This window comes from Triticum urartu, chromosome 2A (genome assembly GCF_056163025.1).
Source record: "Triticum urartu cultivar PI428250 chromosome 2A, HENAU_Tu73, whole genome shotgun sequence".
Taxonomy (NCBI): Eukaryota; Viridiplantae; Streptophyta; class Magnoliopsida; order Poales; family Poaceae; genus Triticum; species Triticum urartu.
The window spans coordinates 404340512-404359565 of NC_141874.1; the positions used below are offsets into that span (position 1 = coordinate 404340512).

Genomic DNA, 19054 nt, shown 5'->3' on the forward strand with positions numbered 1-19054 from the left:
GAATGGGCCGTCCCATGGAGGGGACAACTTGTGCCGGCTTGCCTGCTCTTGGACGAATCGGAGGACGAGGTCGCCCTCGCGGAATGCGAGGGGCTTGATCTTCTTGTTGTGGTAGTGCCTCAGGCCTTGTTGGTAGATGGCCGAGCGACTGAGCGCCAGGAGGCGTGCTTCTTCGAGCAGGTCGACGCCATCTTTGCAGGCTTCTCTAGCTTCGGCTTCGGTGTACATCGCGACGCGCGGCGAGTCGAACTCGACGTCGGTCGGGATAACGGCTTTGGCTCCGTAGACGAGGAAGAACGGGGTGAACCCGGTCGACCGATTCGGCGTGGTGCGTAGACTCCAGAGAACGGCTGGCAACTCATCAAGCCAGCTGTCGGGTGAGCGGATGTGTGGCTCGACGAGTCACGGCTTGACGCTGGGCAGGATGAGTCCATTGGCCCGCTCGACCTGCCCGTTGGACTGCGGATGCGCAACGGAAGCCAAGTCGAGGCGGATGCCGGCGACGGAGCAGTATTGTTCGAGCGCGCCCTTGGTGAAGTTGGTGTCGTTGTCGGTGATGATGTTGTTTGGCATGCCGTAGCACACCGCTATGTCCTTGATGAACTGGACGACTGTTGGCCCGTCTAGTTTCTTGATTGGTCTTGCATCGATCCACTTGGTGAATTTGTCCACTGCCACCAGCAAGTGCGTCATGCCGCCTCGAGCGGTTTTGAAGGGTCCCACCATGTCGAGTCCCCAGACCACGAAGGGACAGGCGATCGGTATGGTGCGGAGTGCTGCCGCCGGCTGGTGGTTGTGTTTGCTGAAGCGCTGGCATCCCTCACACTTGAGGACGAGCGACTCGGCATCTTTGAGGGCCGTGGGCTAGTAGAAACCATGGCGGAACGCCTTGGCCACCAGGGATCATGATGCGGCATGGTGCCTGCACTCGCCCTGATGTATGTCGCGGAGGATGTCGATGCCCCATTCCTGCTCAACGCAGCGCTTGAACACGCCGATGCAGCTGCGCTTGACGAGCTCGTTGATGATGATGCTGTAGGCGGACGACCGGCGTTGCACTTGTCGAGCTTCGGTCTCGTCCATGGGGAGAACCCCATTCTCCAAAAATTCTGATATCGGGAGGGCCCAAGATGGAGCCGTAACCACGACGAAGACGGCCACCAGGGTGGGTTCCGAGTCGACAGCCCCCGAGCCGGGTTGGTCAGCCCCCGGGTCGGGTGTGGCGATGGCCGGGTCTGGGACGATGGTGGCCGGGTCGAGCGGAGCAGCCCCCGAGTCGGGTTCAGCAGTCCCCGGACCGAGTTCAGCAGTCCCCGGGCCGGGTTCGGCTATCCCCGGGCCGGGTTGAGGTGCGGCCGGGTCGTCTGGGACGTGGATGGACTCGGAGTCCGGCGATGGCTTGACGAACGTCTTGCGTAGGTGCTTGAGGGAGACGCCGGACGGGATGGCTTGCCGTGATGAGGCGATCTTGGCGAGCATGTCAGATGCTTCGTTCTCCGCGTGCGGGACGTGGAGGAACTCGCAGCCCTCGAAAGATCCGGATAGCTTCTTGACGAGGAAGCGGTAACTTGCCATGTTGGGGTCGCGGGCGTCCCACTCGCCGGAGCACTGTTGCACCACCAGGTCCGAGTCGCCGTAGCACAGGATGCGCCGGATGCCGAGTTCCTTGGCAAGCCAGAGGCCGTGCACAAGGGCCTCGTACTCGGCGACGTTGTTGGAGGTGGCAAAGTGGATCTGGAGCACATAGCGGAGCCGGTCACCCTTCAGGGACGATAGTACGATACCGACCCCCAAGCCGAGTCGCATCTTGGACCCGTCGAAGTGCATGCGCCAATGCGTCGAGTCGGGAGGTGGCGGCAAGTACTGGGTCTCAGTCCAGTCGACGAGGAAGTCGGCCAGGGCTTGAGACTTGATCGTGGTGCGGGGCTCATAGAGGATGGTGTGGCTGGCTAGCTGGATCGCCCACTTGGCAACCCGGCCAGAGGCATCCCGGCACCCGATGATTTCTGCTTCAGCTTCTTGGTGATGAGGTACACACCATAGCACATCTTCTGGTAGTGCGGGTAGTTCTGCTTGGAGGTGGAGAGCACCTCGCTCAGGTAGTAGACTGGGCGCTGGACGGCTTGGATCTTGCCCTTCTCTGGTCGCTCGACCACCAGCACCGTGCTGACCGCCCATGAGGTCGAGGCTATGTAGAGCAGTAGCGGCTCCTTGTCGGTCGGCGCGGCCAGGACTGGTGCGCTTGAGAGCATGCGCTTGAGGTCTTGGAAGGCCTCGTCTGCCTTGCTGTTCCATTCGAACGGGCTTGTCTTCTTCATCAGCTGGTACAGGGGTAGCGCCCTCTCGCCCAGTCGGCTTAGAAACTGGCTGACCGAGGCCAAGCACCCGGTGAACTTCTGGACACCGCGCAGCCAAGCCGGCTGCGCATGCGCTCGATAGCCTTGATCTTCTCCGGGTTCGCCTCAATGACGCGTTCCGAGATGAGGAAGCCGAGTAGCTTTCCGGCCAGGACGCCAAAGACGCATTTTTCTGTGTTAAGGTTGACCTTGTATTCGCGGATGTTGGCGAACGTTTCCTTCAAATCGTCGAGGAGCATGAGGTGCTGCTTGCTCTTCACCACGATGTCGTCCACGTACACGTGGATGTTGCGGCCGAGTTGCGACAGCGGGCATTTCTAGATGCAGCGCTGGAAGGTGGCACCGCAGTTCTTCAAGCCGAACGACATGGTGACGTAGCAATACGCCCCAAAGGGCGTGATGAAGGATGTCTTCAGGGCATCGGCCGGGTCCAGCTTGATCTGGTGGTAGCCGGAGTAAGCGTCCGGGAAGGAAAGTAGCTCACACCCGACGGTCAAGTCGATGACTTGGTCGATCCGCGGGAGGGCGAACGGATCCTTGGGACAGGCCTTGTTGAGGCTGGTGTAGTCGATACACATGCGCCAGGTCTTGTTCTTCTTCAGGTCGAGGACTGGATTGGCCAGCCACTTGGGATGAAACACTTCCATTATGAAGCCGGCCGCCAAAAGCTTGGTGACCTCTTCACTAATGGTCCTTCTCTTTTCTTTGGAAAATCGTCATAGGAGTCGATGGACGGGATTGGCGTCCTTGCGGACGTGAAGTTTGTGCTCGGCGTACTTCCTCGGGATACCCGGCATGTCCTTGGGGGTCCATGCGAAGATATCTCGATTCTCACGGAGGAAGTCAACGAGCTCGCCTTCCTATTTGTTGTCGAGGCGGGCGCCTACGACGACGTACTTGCTGCAGCTGGGGTCTTCTGGGTTGAGCTTCACTTTCTTGATCTCCTTGGAGGGCTTGAAGGAGGCCTCATCAGCCGGGTCCGAGGTTGGGATCGATGCGGCGGAGGCCTCACCTGCCAGGGCGACGATCCGATCGAGTTGGCGCCGCTCTTCGATATTGACCAGCGACTCGGCCAACTTGGCGCCGTCTCGGGCGCACTCCAGGGACTTGCGGTAATCGCCGGTGATGGTGATGAGGCCCTTGGGACACGAGATCTTCATCTTCAGGTACGCGTAGTGGGGAACCGCCATGAACTTGGCGAGCGCGGGCCGGCCCAGCAATGCGTGATATGCGCTGGACAAGTCCACCACTTCCAACCAGATCGGTTCGCGCCAAAAATGGCTGTTGTCACCAAACAGGACGTCTAGCTGGACCCGGCCAATGGGGGAGCAGGAGAGGCCAGGCACGATGCCGTGGAAGATCGTCCGGGTCGGCTCCAGGTCCTCGGCCTTGAGGCCGAGCTTGGTCGTCGTGTCCCGGTAGAGGATGTTGATGCTGCTGCCGCCGTCGATGAGGACTCGGGAGAACTTGCATGTGCGTCATGCGACGATGGTGGGGTTGAGGACAAGGGCGTATCCACCTGGGCTCGGCATGACTGCCGGGTGATCCTGCCGGGTCCAGGTGATCGGGCGATCCGACCAATGCATGAACTGCGGCTTGGCTGGGACGATGGTGTTCGCCTCCGGCCGAAGGAGGCACTCGCTGCGCTAGTCATCGCCGAGGCTGGTGAAGAACACATAGGCCGCGTTCTGGTCCGGGTAGGTGTCGTTGCGCATCGCACCGCCAGCTGGAGGTGGTGGTGGAGGTGGAGGCGGCTGGCACGCGCCTCGAGCCGGAGCCGCAGGGGGCGGGACGTCGCCCCTCATGATGCGCTTGGTGATGGCGCATTGCCGGAGTGTGTGCATGGAGGGTTTCACATCGCTGTGGTGCTTGCAGGGGCATCGAGCATCTGCTTGAAGCTCATGGCGGGTTGCCATGTCGTCTTGCCGGTTTGCCGGCGCTTCGCCGCCGGTTCCGCCGCGGGCTCGGCGGCCGCGACGAGCCGGTTGTCGCGACGCGGCGCCGGCTGGTCGGCCTTGCGCCTGTTGTTCTGGTGGTGCTGCTGCCAGCTGCTTTTGCCAGCCGGCTTTGGAGGGGGAACCGGCTTCACGTTGCCGGCTTCATCCAGTGCCACCTGGATCTTCATGGCGGAGTCGGTGTTGGCGTACTTGTCCGCCGTCACCATGAGCGCGACCATGTTGGCCGGCTCGGAGCGTAAGAGCTTGTGCTTGAGGAGGGTGCCGTCTCGGTGCCCATTTATGAAGTACTGGATCACCTGGACTTCATGGACGCCCTCGCAGCTGTTCCGGAGCTCGGTCCAGCGTGCGAGGTACTCGCGACCGGTCTCCGCAGGCCCCTGCACGCACACGGCGAGCTGGCTAGGGCGGCCGGGTCGCTTGTAGGTCCCCGTGAAGTTGCGGATGAAGGCTTCCTCGAAGTCCACCCATGTGTTGATGCTGCCCATTGGTAGGCTGTTCAACCACGTGCGGGCCGACCCTTGGAGCATGAGCGGTGCTTAGCGCACGGCGATACGAGGATTGACACCGGTGATGCCAATGGTCGTGGTGTAGTCAGTGAGCCAGTCTTCTGGCTTCACCGTCTCGTTGTACTTGGGGGTGTCACAGGGGAGCATGAATCCTTTGGGGAAGGGCTCCTCCCGGATGCGGGGGCCGAAACACGCCGGCCTGATAGCTCCGCTCTCCTCCATCTCCAAGGAGTGAGCGATCCGATCTAGGCAGTGGCGAGCGTTAGCATCGTCGATGGCGCGCGGGCCGAGTGGACTTGCGGCCAGGCCATGGGGGGCCGGGTCGATTGGAGCCGGACGTCGGCCATGCTGGTCGGGTCCATGCTGGATCTCTAGGACGGGCTCGTCGCCCAATCCATCGGTGGCCGTAGCGGCCAGGTCGCGCCGAGTCCGGGCTCGGCCGGAGTGCGCATTGCCGGGTGGCGAGGATGCGGTGTGCAGAAGTTCGCCGGTCCTACCAAGGCGGGCGGAGCCGGATCCTGCTGGCTTGGCGAGCTGGTTGAGGCAGTCATGTTGGGTGTTGGCGGCGTGGAGGAGTTCGCGCATCCGCCCGATGCGCTCTATCAGCTCCTCACCCACGAGCTGGTCCAGGCCAGCTGTGGCTGCCTGGGCAGCGCGCATGTTCTACGCTAGGGTTTCATAGACAGTTGGGATGGCGCCGAGGGCCCAGCCGATCGCTCCTCCCCGGGCGCGCACACCGGCGACCCGGCTTGGGTCGGTCGCGGAGGGCGTGAATCCGTAGGCGGCATCGCGCTCCAGCTGAGCGGCGTCCAGGCGACGCTGAGTGGCGGCAAGCATCTCGGACAGGTCCAGCATCTGCTGGCGCCTTTCCTCGAGCTGGGTTCGGGCCTTCGCGACGTTGGTGGAGTCGATGTCGGTGCCGATGGCGATGCGGAGCCTCTGCATCGCGGCACGCAACGGATCGGACGGCTCGATGTGTTCCGCTGTGGCCCTGGCTTCGGCAGCCTTCCTCTTCTTGCTCGACGAGGTGGAGGCGCCGTCGCCGGTGATGAAGACCTCCACGTGGACGTCCACTGCCCCGGCGGAAATGCTGCCGCCGAGGGAGAGGGGAGAGTCGGAGTAGTTTAGCACCTCGCTGGGGTACTCGTCGGCCGCGAACGCATCAGAAATGCGCAGCGCGGCGAAGGAGGCGACAAGCGCGCCGACGACGTCGTCTGCCAGCGCGACGGACTCGTCGGTGTAGGAGAAGGGCCCCATCTGAAGCATGTTCTCGGCCAGCTCCTCGAGCTGCCCCATGGTGGGCGCACGGTAGATGCCAAGGGATGGCTAAAGAGGGGAGGAGGCTCGAGGGCGCTGGTGGACTCCAGAGGTGAGGTTGGCATGAGCGGGCGTGGGACGCCGGACATACCCAGGTTCGGGGTTCTCCGGAGATATAATACCCCTAGTCCTGCCGAGTGTTGTTGTATGGTTGATAGTACAATGTTGCTCCTGGAGCTGTATGGAGGAGGGAAGAAGCTGGCCAAGGCTTAGGCGGTTCCCTCTCCTCGGGCGTCGCTAACTTGGTGTGTGTGATGGAATGAGTTCTCTTCCCTTTGTCTGTCCCCATGCATGAGGGCTCCTGGGGGGTTTTATAGGTCAACCCCCCAGGGATACAGTAGTAATGTTACAAGTCGGTGGGTCTGCATTGTCGGTGTCCGAGAACCCGGGCTGGGTCCCGCTGAGGGCTTGTGGTTCACCGGGTTTCCCTAGGTGTGGGCCCCGCACGCCTAGGGGGATTGTGCGCAGTCTTGTCGATCGTCATGGTGTGGCCGAGTCAAGTCGTGTACAGTGCTCTCCGTCAGGTTGCCGCTTGCTGTCGTCAGTGGTGAAGGCGGGGGCACTGTAGCCATGCCAGCCCTGGTCAGCGGGTAGGTGAGGGGCACTATTGCCACGTTCCTGCTGACCAGAGACATGGGCGGGGCACTGTTACCTCAGTCATTGTTGATTGAGGTCTCGTCCCTTCATACGGCCTAGATGGGACGTGAGTTGACCCGCGGCTGGATTGCGTAGCACGCCATGGGTGATGCTGCCTTGTTGAGGAGGCTTTGGTTGTGCCAGGTTCGGCTGTCTTGCGCTAGTTGTTGGGGCCGAGTCGACGTGTCTTGTCGGGTCGGCTAGTCTGGCCGGCTTGCGGGGCTTGGCCGGGTCGAGCGACCCGGCCAAGCGCGTGCCGGTATTGACGGGCAGTGCCAACCCCATTGTTTTTGAAGAGGATTCGAGTTCCGTTGCCTGCCCGGGGTCCATCCCCCCGACAATCTTACAACTGTAGAAGTTGTCGGAGACTTCATATCTCTCGACCCGGGCATGAGCTTGGAAAAACTATTTTTATCTCTTGGAACATCTCATATGCTCCGTGCTGCTCAAAACGCTTTTGGAGCCCCGGTTCTAAGCTGTAAAGCATGCCGCGCTAAACCAGGGAGTAATCATCACTACGCGACTGTCAGGCATTCATAACGTCTTGAGTTGCTGGGAAAACAGGTGCATCACCTAGTGGTGCTTCAAGGACATATGCTTTCTTGGCAGCTATGAGGATAATCCTCAGGTTACGGACCCAGTCCGTGTAGTTGCTACCATCGTCTTTCAGCTTGGCTTTCTCTAGGAACGCGTTGAAGTTGAGGGCAACATTAGCGTGGCCCATTTGATCTACAAGACATATTGCAAAGTTTTATACTATGTTCATGATAATTAAGTTCATCTAATCAAATTATTTAATGAACTCCCACTCAGATAGACATCCCTCTAGTCATCTAAGTGATACATGATCCGAGTCAACTAGGCCGTGTCCGATCATCACGTGATACGGACTAGTCATCATCGGTGAACATCTTCATGTTGATCGTATCTTCTATACGACTCATGTTCGACCTTTCGGTCTTCCGTGTTCCGAGGCCATGTCTGTACATGCTAGGCTCGTCAAGTCAACCTAAGTGTATTGCGTGTGTAAATCTGGCTTACACCCATTGTATGCGAACATTAGAACATATCACACCCGATCATCACGTGGTGCTTCAAAACAACGGACCTTAGCAACGGTGCACAGTTAGGGGGAACACAATTCTTGACATTTTAATGAGGGATCATCTTATTTATGCTACCGTCGTTCTAAGAAAATAAGATGTAAAAACATGATAAACATCACATGCAATCAAATAGTGACATGATATGGCCAATATCATTTTGCTCCTTTTGATCTCCATCTTCGAGGCGCCATGATCATCATCGTCACCGGCATGACACCATGATCTCCATCATCGTGTCTTCATGAAGTTGTCTCGCCAACTATTACTTCTACTACTATAGCTAACGATTAGCAATAAAGTAAAGTAATTACATGGCGTTTTCATTGACACGCAGGTCATACAATAAATTAAGACAACTCCTATTGCTCCTGCCGGTTTTCATACTCATCGACATGCAAGTCGTGATTCCGATTACAATAACATGATCAATCTCATACATCACATATGTCATTCATCACATCCTTTTGGCCATATCACATCACACGGCATATGCTGCAAGAACAAGTTAGACGTCCTCTAATTGTTGTTGCAAATTTTTTACGTGGCTGCTATAGGTTTCTAGCAAGAACGTTTCTTCCCTACGCCAAAACCACAATGTGATATGCCAATTTCTATTTACCCTTCATAAGGACCCTTTTCATCAAAACCGATCCGACTAAAGTGGGAGAGACAGACACCCGCTAGCCACCTTATGCAACTAGTGCATGTCAGTCGGTGGAACCTGTCTCACGTAAGTGTACGTGTAAGGTTGGTCCGGGCCGCTTCATCCCACGATGCCGCCAAATCAAGATAATACTAGTAACGGCAAGTAAATTGACAAAATCGACGCACACAACAACTTGTGTTCTACTCGTAGGTAGAAACTACGCATAGACCTAGCTCATGATGCCACTGTTGGGGATCGTTGCAGAAATTAAAAAGTTTCTACGCATCACCAAGATCAATCTATGGAGTTTACTAGCAATGAGAGGGGAGTGCATCTTCATACCTTTGAAGATCGCGATGCGGAAGCGTTGCAAGAACGCGGTCGGTGGAGTCGTACACGAAGTGATTCAGATCGCGGTTGATTCCGATCTAAGCACCGAACAACGGTGCCTCCGCGTTCAACACATGTGCAGTCCGGTGACGTCTCCCGCGCCTTGATCCAGCAAGGAGAGAGGGAGAGGTTGGGGAAGACTCCGTCCAGCAGCAGCACGACGGCGTGGTGGTGGTGGAGGAGCGTGGCACTCCAGCAGGGCTTCGCCAAGCACTTCGAGAGACAAGGAGGGAGAGGGGTAGGGCTGCGCCAGGAGAAGGGGTGTGGTTGCCCTCCCACCCACCACACTATTTATAGGGGGAAGGGGAGAGGGGCCGGCCCCATAGATCCATCTCGAGGGGGGCGGCGGCCCCTTGGGGGGGCAGCGGCCCCCTTAGGGTTTCCAACTAGGGGGGCGCCCGCCCCGGGGGGGGCAGCAGCCCCCTAGGGTTTCCAACCCTAGGTGCCTTGGGCCCTTGGGGGGCGCACCAGCCCAGTAAGGGGCTGGTTCCCACCCAACTACAGCCCATTAGATCCTTCCGGGAAGGTGGACCCTCTCGGTGGACCCCCGGAACCCCTTCTGTGGTCCCGGTACAATACCGATAAACCCCGAAACCTTTTCGATGACTGAAACTGGACTTCCCATATATAAATCTTTACCTCCGGACCATTCCGGAACTCCTCGTGATGTCCGGGATCTCATCCAGGACTCCGAACAACATTCAGTAACCACGTACATATATTCCCTATAACCCTAGCGTCATTGAACCTTAAGTGTGCAGACCCTACGGGTTCGGGAGGCATGCAGACATGAGTGAGACATCTCTCCAGCCAATAGCCAACAGCGGGATCTGGATACCCATGTTGGCTCCCACATGCTCCACGATGATCTCATCGGATGAACCACGATGTCAAGGATTCAATCAATCCTGTATACGATTCCCTTTGTCTACCGGTATAGCACTTGCCCGAGATTCGATCGTCGGTATACCGATACCTTGTTCAATCTCGTTACGGCAAATCTCTTTACTCGTTCCGTAACACATCATCCCGTGATCAACTCCTTGATCACACTGAGCTCATTATGATGATGTCCTACCGAGTGGGCCCAGAGATACCTCTCCGCCATACGGAGTGACAAATCCTAGTCTCAATTCATGCCAACCCAACAGATACTTTCGGGGATACCCGCAGTGTACCTTTATAGCCACCCAGTTATGTTGTGACGTTTGGCACACCCAAAGTACCCTTACGGTATCCGGGAGTTGCACAATCTCATGGTCTAAGGAAAAGATACTTGACATTAGATAAACTTTAGCAGACCAACTACACGATCTTGTGCTATGCTTAGGATTGGGTCTTGTCCATCACATCATTACCCTAATGATGTGATCCCGTTATCAATGACATCCTATGTCCATGGTTAGGAAACCATAACCATCTATTGATCAACGAGCTAGTCAACTACAGGCTCACTAGGGACATGTTGTGGTCTATGTATTCACACATGTATTACGATTTCCGGATAACACAATTATAGCATGAACAATAGACAATTATCATGAACAAGGAAATATAATAATAACCATTTTATTATTGCCTCTAGGGCATATTTCCATCAGCTTTGATGGTACTAATTTTTCTAGTTGGAAGGATAAGATGAAAATGCATATTCTTGGACATAACCCTGCCGTTTGGGCTATTGTGTTTATTGGCTTGCAAGGTGAATTCTTTGATGGGAGAGAATCGAACCGTGAAGCTAGCGCGAAAGAGTTGAAGATGCTGCAATACAATGCTCAAGCTTGTGATATTCTCTTCAACGGATTGTGCCCCGAAGAATTCAACAAAATCAGCCGTCTTGAGAATGCAAAGGAAATTTGGGATACTTCGATAGATATGCACGAAGGTACCGACTCCGTCAAGGAATCCAAGTTGGATGTGCTTCAAAGTCAACTTGACAAGTTCAAAATGAAGGATGGTGAAGGTGTCGCTGAAATGTACTCTAGGCTTGCTCTTATCACAAATGAGATTGCCGGCTTAGGAAGTGAAGAGATGACCGACAAATTCATCATCAAGAAGATACTAAGAGCCTTGGATGGAAAATATGATACCATATGCACATTGATCCAAATGATGCCAATTTACAAAGATCTTAAGCCAACGGAAGTCATTGGAAGAATTGTTGCTCATGAGATGTCACTCAAGGTTAAGGAGGAGCTCCATAACAAGTCAAGTGGTGCTTACAAAGCCTCATGTGAAGCCCCCACATCATCAAGTGAGAAACAAACCTTCAATGAAGAATTGAGCCTAATGATGAAGAACTTCAACAAGTTGTACAAGAGTAGAAGCAATGAGAGAAGTTCCAAGTCAAGGTCCTACAATGACAAAAGATCTTCTAGTTGAGAGCGAAACTGCTACAATGGTGGAAGACCCGGACACTACTACAATGAGTGTACGGCTCCCCACAAGAGAAGAGAAGATTCTCCCAAAAGAAGAATTAGAAGAGAAGAATCACCATCAAGGGAGAGAAGGAGTAGGGATGATCTATATGAATGAAGACCCTCTCGGAGAAGCAAGGATTCGGAGAGGAAGGACAAGTCATCAAGGAGCTACACAAAACGAAGACATCAAGCTCATGTTGGTGAATGGGTATCCGGCTCCGACTCCGACAATGACTCCAAGAGAAGCTATCACTCTGACTCCGAATATACTCAAGATGAAGGTGTTGCCGGTCTAGAACTTGTGTCAACCAACTCCTACGACATATTTGATTCACCAAAGAAGGAATTGGAAGATGCCTCATGGCCAAAGGTCCAAAGGTATCACACCCCGAGTATGTTGATTTCAATAGTGATGAAGATGACTTGTTAGGTGATGATGAGTTACTTGTTAACAACTATAGTGATGAATACTATGATGAAATGAATGACAATGATAAGGAGAAGATTGAGTCTCTAACTAAAGAACTAAACACTCTTAAGTTAGCTCATGAAACTATCTTAGGAGACCATCGAGAACTTTTAAGGCTCATGAGAAATTACGTTTTGAGAAGCTCAATCTTGAGCAAGAGCATGAGTTCTTAAAGGCAATCAATGATGATCTTCGCAAGAAAAGTTCTTCTTACATTGCCAAGCGTTTACTCTTATCCACTTACATGCCTCAAGTGAAGTCTAGTAACAAGAACAAGAAGGATTCTTCCTCTAGTAGTAACAATATTCATGCTAAATCCAATGTTGTTGCTTCTAGTAGTTCTCTTGATTCCACTAATGATTCTCTTAGCCAAGTTACACTTGAGCAATAAAATAGCTTATTGAAGGGAATTATAGAGAAACGTGTTTACAAGAGCATTGTCAGGAGTAAGCAATTCAAGGAAATTGTACGCAAGCAAGGAAGGCACCGGAAGAATCAAGGTGTTGGTTTTGAACGAAAGTTCAATGCCAATGGAGTTGAGTGGGAAGAAGATCAATACCCCAAGACGAAGTTTGTTCCTCAACAAGAGAAGTATGATCCTACTTCTTCCAAAGGGACACAAGCTCAAGATGATCTTCCACCACAAGACCACAAGCAAAAAGGTAAGGACAAGCTTCAAGAGGAAATTGATGCATTTGAAGAAGCTCCTAAGGCCTTGGTCAAGTGGGTTCCCAAGACTACATCAAGTTCCACTTCATCAAGTACAACTACAACCCGAGGATTCCCATCAAGATGGTGTGGATCCCGAAGAAGAAGAACTAGAGAGTTCTTGAGGGTGACTCCGCCAACATACTTCACTCTTATCATTTTGGCAAGAACAAGTGCAATCAACTTCCACATCTTGCACTAGTTCAAGGAGTCACAAACCCTCTTGTTGGTAAGACAAGGGACAAGGTAACCTAAAGCTTCCATAGACATCATCTTGTGTTTGCATCACTCTATGTCTATGGATATCCTTGTTTGTTCCTTGTGGGACTAACCCGTGTAGGTATTGAAAGTGCAACTCACTCCAAAGGATTGCTCCGAATGACCTACATCAACTTAGAGCATCCACATCTTCAACACCTACATGAAGTCATCATCGACAAAACCCAAGGTTAGTTCATCCCTCTTAGGGGGGATCTCACATCTAGGGGGAGCTTTACTCTAAAAATTGAGTTAAAGCAACTCTAATGGTGTGAACACAACAACGCTTTATGTAAAAGTGGTAACCCCACTTGTGCTTAAACGATGAGTATGACCTATGATCAAATGTTCTCATTTGACTCCTAAGTCAATATACTCATATATAGATGACCTAGTCATCGCCAATTGCTTGATAGATGCTAGAATTGTTTGTGCATGCTTTGCCACATATTTCAATTGCCATTTTATTGTGTGAGCATGTTGGTTGCATAATTTACTCATTCGAGGACATCGACTTGTTTTTTTGATTGATTGGTTTCCTTTTCTTTTGGACAAGTGGATGGACAAGAATGCCTAAGAACCTTCTCTAGCTATCTATGCTTTTCTCGTCTCAAACTCTGTTCATGCTGCATCACAAAATTTGATCAAGTCAGATTCGAACCACTCTGTGTGAGGAGCACTCGGAGTCCCCGATTCGTCATAGACTTAAACTTCCAAAACTTCTTTGTGCGTTTCGGTCTAACCGATTCACCCATTTCGGTCATACCGAGATCACTAAGTCGACCTAGGTTTTCAATCTCGGTGCAACCAATTTGAACTTTTCGGTCACAACGAGTTGCAGTAACTACTTGCAGTTATGCATCTCGGTTCCACCGAGTTGTTCCACTAGGTCACACTGACAGGGTCGGGCTATATATATCCACGGGTCAAATTTTGGAAAACTCTCTGAAGCTCCTCGACCCGCGCTTAGCCTGCTCTGCCTCCAGGGTCTCCGGATCGTCCTCCTCATCGCCAGCCGCCTCCTGTCGCTGGTCACCGCCGCCGTCAACGGGAATCAACCCCGCCGTTGCCGCTGTAGCGAGTTCATCGCCGAACTAGGGTATGAACTCGATCACTGTGCTATCCCTATCTGATTCCTAGCACATTGTGTTCGCCATGTATCTTGCCACGATTGAGATCATTCTTATCCATTCAAAACACTCCGTAGTTTAGTCGTGAATTGAAAATTTAGGGTTAGGTTTCCGCCGAAACCATCTCGGACCCACCGAGTTGTGGAACTCGGTACCACCGATTCGGCTCAGGCCATTGCACATGTGATTCTCGGTCTGACCGGGAATTGCAAATCGGTGTGACCGAGTTCAGGACTTTGTGAAACAATAGCAGTCTCGGTGCCACCGAACTGTGACTCGGTCTGACCGAGTTCACTAGTTTAGGTTCCAACAGCTACTTCGGTATCACCGAGTTTACAAATCGGTTGATCCGAAATGCTTTCTGTGGAAAACTAAAACTAAATTTTTGACTCATTTTTTTGCAAAAACCTCTGCATTTTGTGATGCTTATCCACTCTATCTCATCTATATCTATTCATAGGGTCAGCTGTCAGTGTTTGCAATATATCTGACCAGAGTGACAGCCAAAACAAGTCAGAGGAGCAGGTTCACTTGAGTGAGGGCACTAGTCCCTCTAGCAGCTCAGATGATGGTAGCAGGAGCACCCCAAGCAACCTACCCAAAGCTGCCACCAGGGCCAACAAGAAAAGAACTTCAGAGTCAGAGGATGAGGAATATGTGGCTGAGGAAGAAGAAAACACCTCAAAGAGAAAAGTCCTGAAGAAGGAATATGGCACAGCTGCTGCCATCAAGCCAGGCATGAAGCAAAAGGTTCCTGCCAAGAGAATTGCAATGTCTAAGGCCAGAGCATCTACTCAAGAGACTTTGGGATCTGCACCCAAAGAGTAGGTTGTGGCAGAGAAGAAGAGGAAAGAGAGGGTCAAGAAGACCACTGCCAGAGTGCTTGGGAGATCCTCAATCATGAGAGATTCTGAAGAGGAAGAGGAAGAAGATGTTGCACCAGCACCCAAAGCTCAGAAGCTTATGGGTGATGCCATCAGGGCAGGGGCTGTTCCATCTAAGCCTAAGACTGCTCCAAATGCTGCTGCTCCTGCTCCAAAGCCAAAACCAAAGAGGAGCACCAGGAACATCCCTGCTGAGGAGAAGAACAAGGCCCCAGTGCCTGAAGCTGAAATGGAAGAAGATGATGAGTCACATGTCTTAAGGAAGCTGAAGCCAAAAATTCCAGATCACAATGATGCTCATCCAGTAGCTGAGAACATGAAGATCAGGAAGGACTCTGGTCTGAGGCTATGGAGAGAGTCTGATCCATATGCCACCAGGAGAAGGACTGTTGTGGACTACAGGTTCCATACAAAGGAACATCAGGACTTCTATGAGACCATCTTGCTTGACAAGAAGCCCATAGTGTGTGACATGAGATGGGTCAACTGGGAGTACATCAGGGACAATGATGAACATTATCCAGGTGTGTATGACAGTTTCAAGGCGTGTGGAGTCGATGAGTTTGTGGCTCGGAAGCTCACCAAATGGAATGACGAGCTCATCATGCATTTCTACCCCACAGCTCACTTCTACCCAGATGGAAGGATTGTCTGGATGTCTGAAGGTACTAGGTACCAGTCAACAGTTGCTGAATGGGCGAAGTTGATCAATGCCCCAAAAGAGAGTGAAGATTACTTGGATGTCTATGCCAAGAAGAAGAAGGATCACAACTCCATGGCACACATGTACAAGGAGATCCCAGATGCTGCTCTTGAGACACACAAGTTTGGATCTGTACATTACCTTCTGTCAGGATTGCCAACTATCAACTGGATCCTCAGGCACACTCTCTTGCCAAAGTCAGGTGATCACAAGATGATCAGAGGCCATGCAATAAACTTGCTTCACATCTTTGATGTCCCATAGAAGTTCAAAGTCATGAGCCTTATAATTGAAACTATCAAGAGGACAGTTGCATATCAGAAGAGGAGTTGTGGGTATGCCCCACAGATCCAGGAGCTGATTAACTCCAAGATGGGCACTGGCACATATCTGCTGGATAAGGAGCACATGCCTATCTATCCATACTTTGAGGACAACCAAGTGGTGATGGATGAAAATGAACCATCTTTAGTGCATGCACAAGCCAAGAAGGAGAAGGCAAAGGCTGAAAAGGCTGCAAGGATGCCAACTACTGAAGAAGCATCTCAGTATCTTCGAAAGAGCAAGCAGGATCAGCTTGTCTACTTGATTGCCTCCACTCTGAGGATTGAGAAGGGACTGGCCACCCTGACTCAAAACCAGGAGAGCTTGGAAAGGATCGTGGAGCAAAAGTTCTATGACTTGGATGTGAAGGTAACTAAGATCCAGTCTATTGTGAAGCAACTTCAGGATGACATGCAGGAGAGGAAGGGCAAGACAACCACTGATGCATTTGCCAGAGTGCCTAGAGCTCAGAGGTTAGCTGCAGTGCCAGTTCCAGACACCAGAGCCACTTCATCTGCACCAGCTACAGCTTCAGTGCCACCAGCTCCAGCACCTACTCCATCAGCTCCATCAACTTCGACTGAAGCCTTCGTTCTTGGAGTCATCCGGACACCACCACCTGAAGACCAAGCCTGAGAGACGTTTTAGTGCTATGCATTTTCTAGGAACTTTTTGGTAACTTGTTGCCAAAGGGGGAGAAAAATGTATAGATCATAGGCTTCGAGAGTTAGCGTTGCTTTTTATTCTCTCTTTCTTTGGTGGTTGAACTTTATTTGCTTTGCTTGTTTGAGATACTTTCTGTCTGTGAGATACTTGGATGATCATGTGTTTGATCATATGCTACTTTAATGCTTGTTGGATGACATTATCATTTTATCCCTATATGATCATTCACTTTGCTTGGTGATGAGTGCATGTATTTAATTATTATCATTTTGAGCGCTCCACCAAGATGTATGTGACATGGAAGAGTAACCCATGAGCCTAACTCTTTGTGCATTTGCAATCCAAAGAAAATCATAAACTATGCACACATTTAGGGGGAGCTCTTGCTTTTCACATACTTCTCAAAGCGACAATGTTTTTCACTCTTATTATCATTTGTCGAAGCTTTGATCTATATGTTCTCATCAATTACCAAAAAGGGGGAGATTGAAAGTGCAACTATCCCTAGGTGGTCTTGGTAATTCCTTACAACATATAGCCCATTGAGCTAATGCTATTCCAAGATTAATATTTCAGGAAAAGCTCAATGAATGGCATGGCATGGATGAGGAATGTGGACCCCTCAAAATATTAAGGACAAAAAGATTGGCTCAAGCTTCAAAGCTCAAGACTCTATATTTTATATTTTAGTGATCCAAGATCACATTGAATCTATAGGAAAAGCTAATACTATCAAGGAGGCATGAGGTTATGTTTAATGAGGTTCTTGCTTCATAGTGCTTAGTGATATGCTCCAAAAACCCTCAACTACCTTCCCACATCCACATATGACCTAAACCAAAAGTCAAACTCGGCCCCACCGATTCTTTCTATCCGGCGCCACCGAGTTTCAAATGTCATAGCCACTGCCACAAACCCTAGGCAAATCGGTCTCACCGGTAGGGATTTCGGTCAGACCGAGATGGGGCTGTAATCTCTCTATTTCCCTTCGTAACATTTCGGTCCTACCGAGATGAGCGATTGGTCCCACCGAGATTACAATGTAAACTCTCCGTTTTCCTTTTGTAACTTTCGGTCCCACCGAAATGAGCGATCGGTCCCACCGAGTTTACCTGACCAACTCTCTAGTTAGCTTATTACCAAAGTCGGTCCCACCGAGTTTGTGTAATCGGTCACACCGAGATTACGTTATGCCCTAACCCTAACCATATCGGTCCTACCGAGTTGCATCTCAGTCCCACCAAAAATCCTAACGGTCACTAGGTTTGCTAAATCGGTCCGACCGAGTTTCTCAATTCGGTCTCACCGAGATTGGTAAATTGTGTGTAACGGTGAGTTTTTCTGTGGAGGCTATATATAACCCTCCACCCACTCTTCATTCATGGAGAGAGCCATCAGAACATACCTACACTTCCAATACACATTTTCTGAGAGAGAACCACCTACTCATGTGTTGAGGCCAAGATATTTCATTCCTACCATATGAATCTTGATCTCTAGCCTTCCCCAAGTTGCTTTCCACTCAAATATTCTTTCCACCAAATCCATATCCTGTGAGAGAGAGTTGAGTGTTGGGGAGACTATCATTTGAAGCACAAGAGCAAGGAGTTCATCATCAACACACCATTTGTTACTTCTTGGAGAGTGGTGTCTCCTAGATTGGCTAGGTGTCACTTGGGAGCCCCCGACAAAGATTGTGGAGTTGAACCAAGGAGTTTGTAAGGGCAAGGAGATCGCCTACTTCGTGAAGATCTACCGCTAGTGAGGCAAGTCCTTTGTGGGCGATGGCCATGATGGGATAGACAAGGTTGCTTCTTCGTGGACCCTTTGTGGTTGGAGCCCTCCGTGGACTCGTGCAACTGTTACCCTCCGTGGGTTGAAGTCTCCATCAACGTGGATGTACGATAGCACCACCTATCGGAACCACGACAAAAACATCCATGTCTCCAATTGCATTTGAATTCTCAAAACCCTTCCCTTTACATTCTTGCAAGTTGCATGCTTTATTTTCCGATGCTCATAGACTCTTTGCATGCTTGCTTGAATTGTGTTAAGATTGCTTGACTTGTGCTAAGATAGCTAAAATCTGCCAAAGACTAAAATTGGGAAAAGGATAGATTTTTATTTGGTCAAGTAGTCTAATCACCCCCCTCTATACATACTTTCGATCCTACAAGTGGTATCAGAGCTTTGGTCTCCATTAGCTTTGGTTTCCATAGCTTTTGGTGGTCATAGCCTTGGTTTCACAACCTAGGAGAGTATGGCGTCTAGCGAGGGAAATTATCACCATAGAGGTCCTTACTTTGATGGTACTAATTTTGCTAGTTGGAAGCATAAGATGAAAATGCATATTCTTGGACATAACCCCGCCATTTGGGCTATTGTGTGTGTTGGCTTGCAAGGTGAATTCTTTGATGGGAGAGAATCGAATCGTGAAGCTACCGAGGATGAGTTGAAGATGCTACAGTACAATGCTCAAGCTTGTGATATCCTCTTCAATGGATTGTGCCCCGAAGAATTCAACAAAATCAGCCATCTTGAGAATCCAAAGGAAATTTGGGATACTTTGATTGATA

General features: G+C 51.3%; 1 protein-coding gene across 1 annotated transcript; it reads right to left on the reverse strand.

Annotated features, from left to right (window-relative positions):
- Positions 1-3217: 3217 nt before the first annotated feature.
- LOC147985266 (uncharacterized) lies at positions 3218-4201 on the reverse strand. The gene is made up of 2 exons (XM_087541487.1): positions 4034-4201; positions 3218-3823 (listed from the first exon to the last, which is right to left on the reverse strand). Exons 1-2 carry the CDS (start codon positions 4199-4201, stop codon positions 3218-3220), a joined length of 774 nt encoding a protein of 257 aa, XP_087397613.1.
- Positions 4202-19054: the final 14853 nt, after the last annotated feature.

What these genes read in the sequence shown, in the direction of transcription:
- LOC147985266 (XM_087541487.1), bottom strand. Translation starts at nt 4,201, where the DNA reads ATGCACACACTCCGGCAATGCGCCATCACCAAGCGCATCATGAGGGGC. An exon ending in CGGACCAGAACGCGGCCTAT is followed by an intron (nt 3,824 to 4,033) that starts GTGTTCTTCACC and finishes CGCACATGCAAG; the next exon opens with TTCTCCCGAGTCCTCATCGA.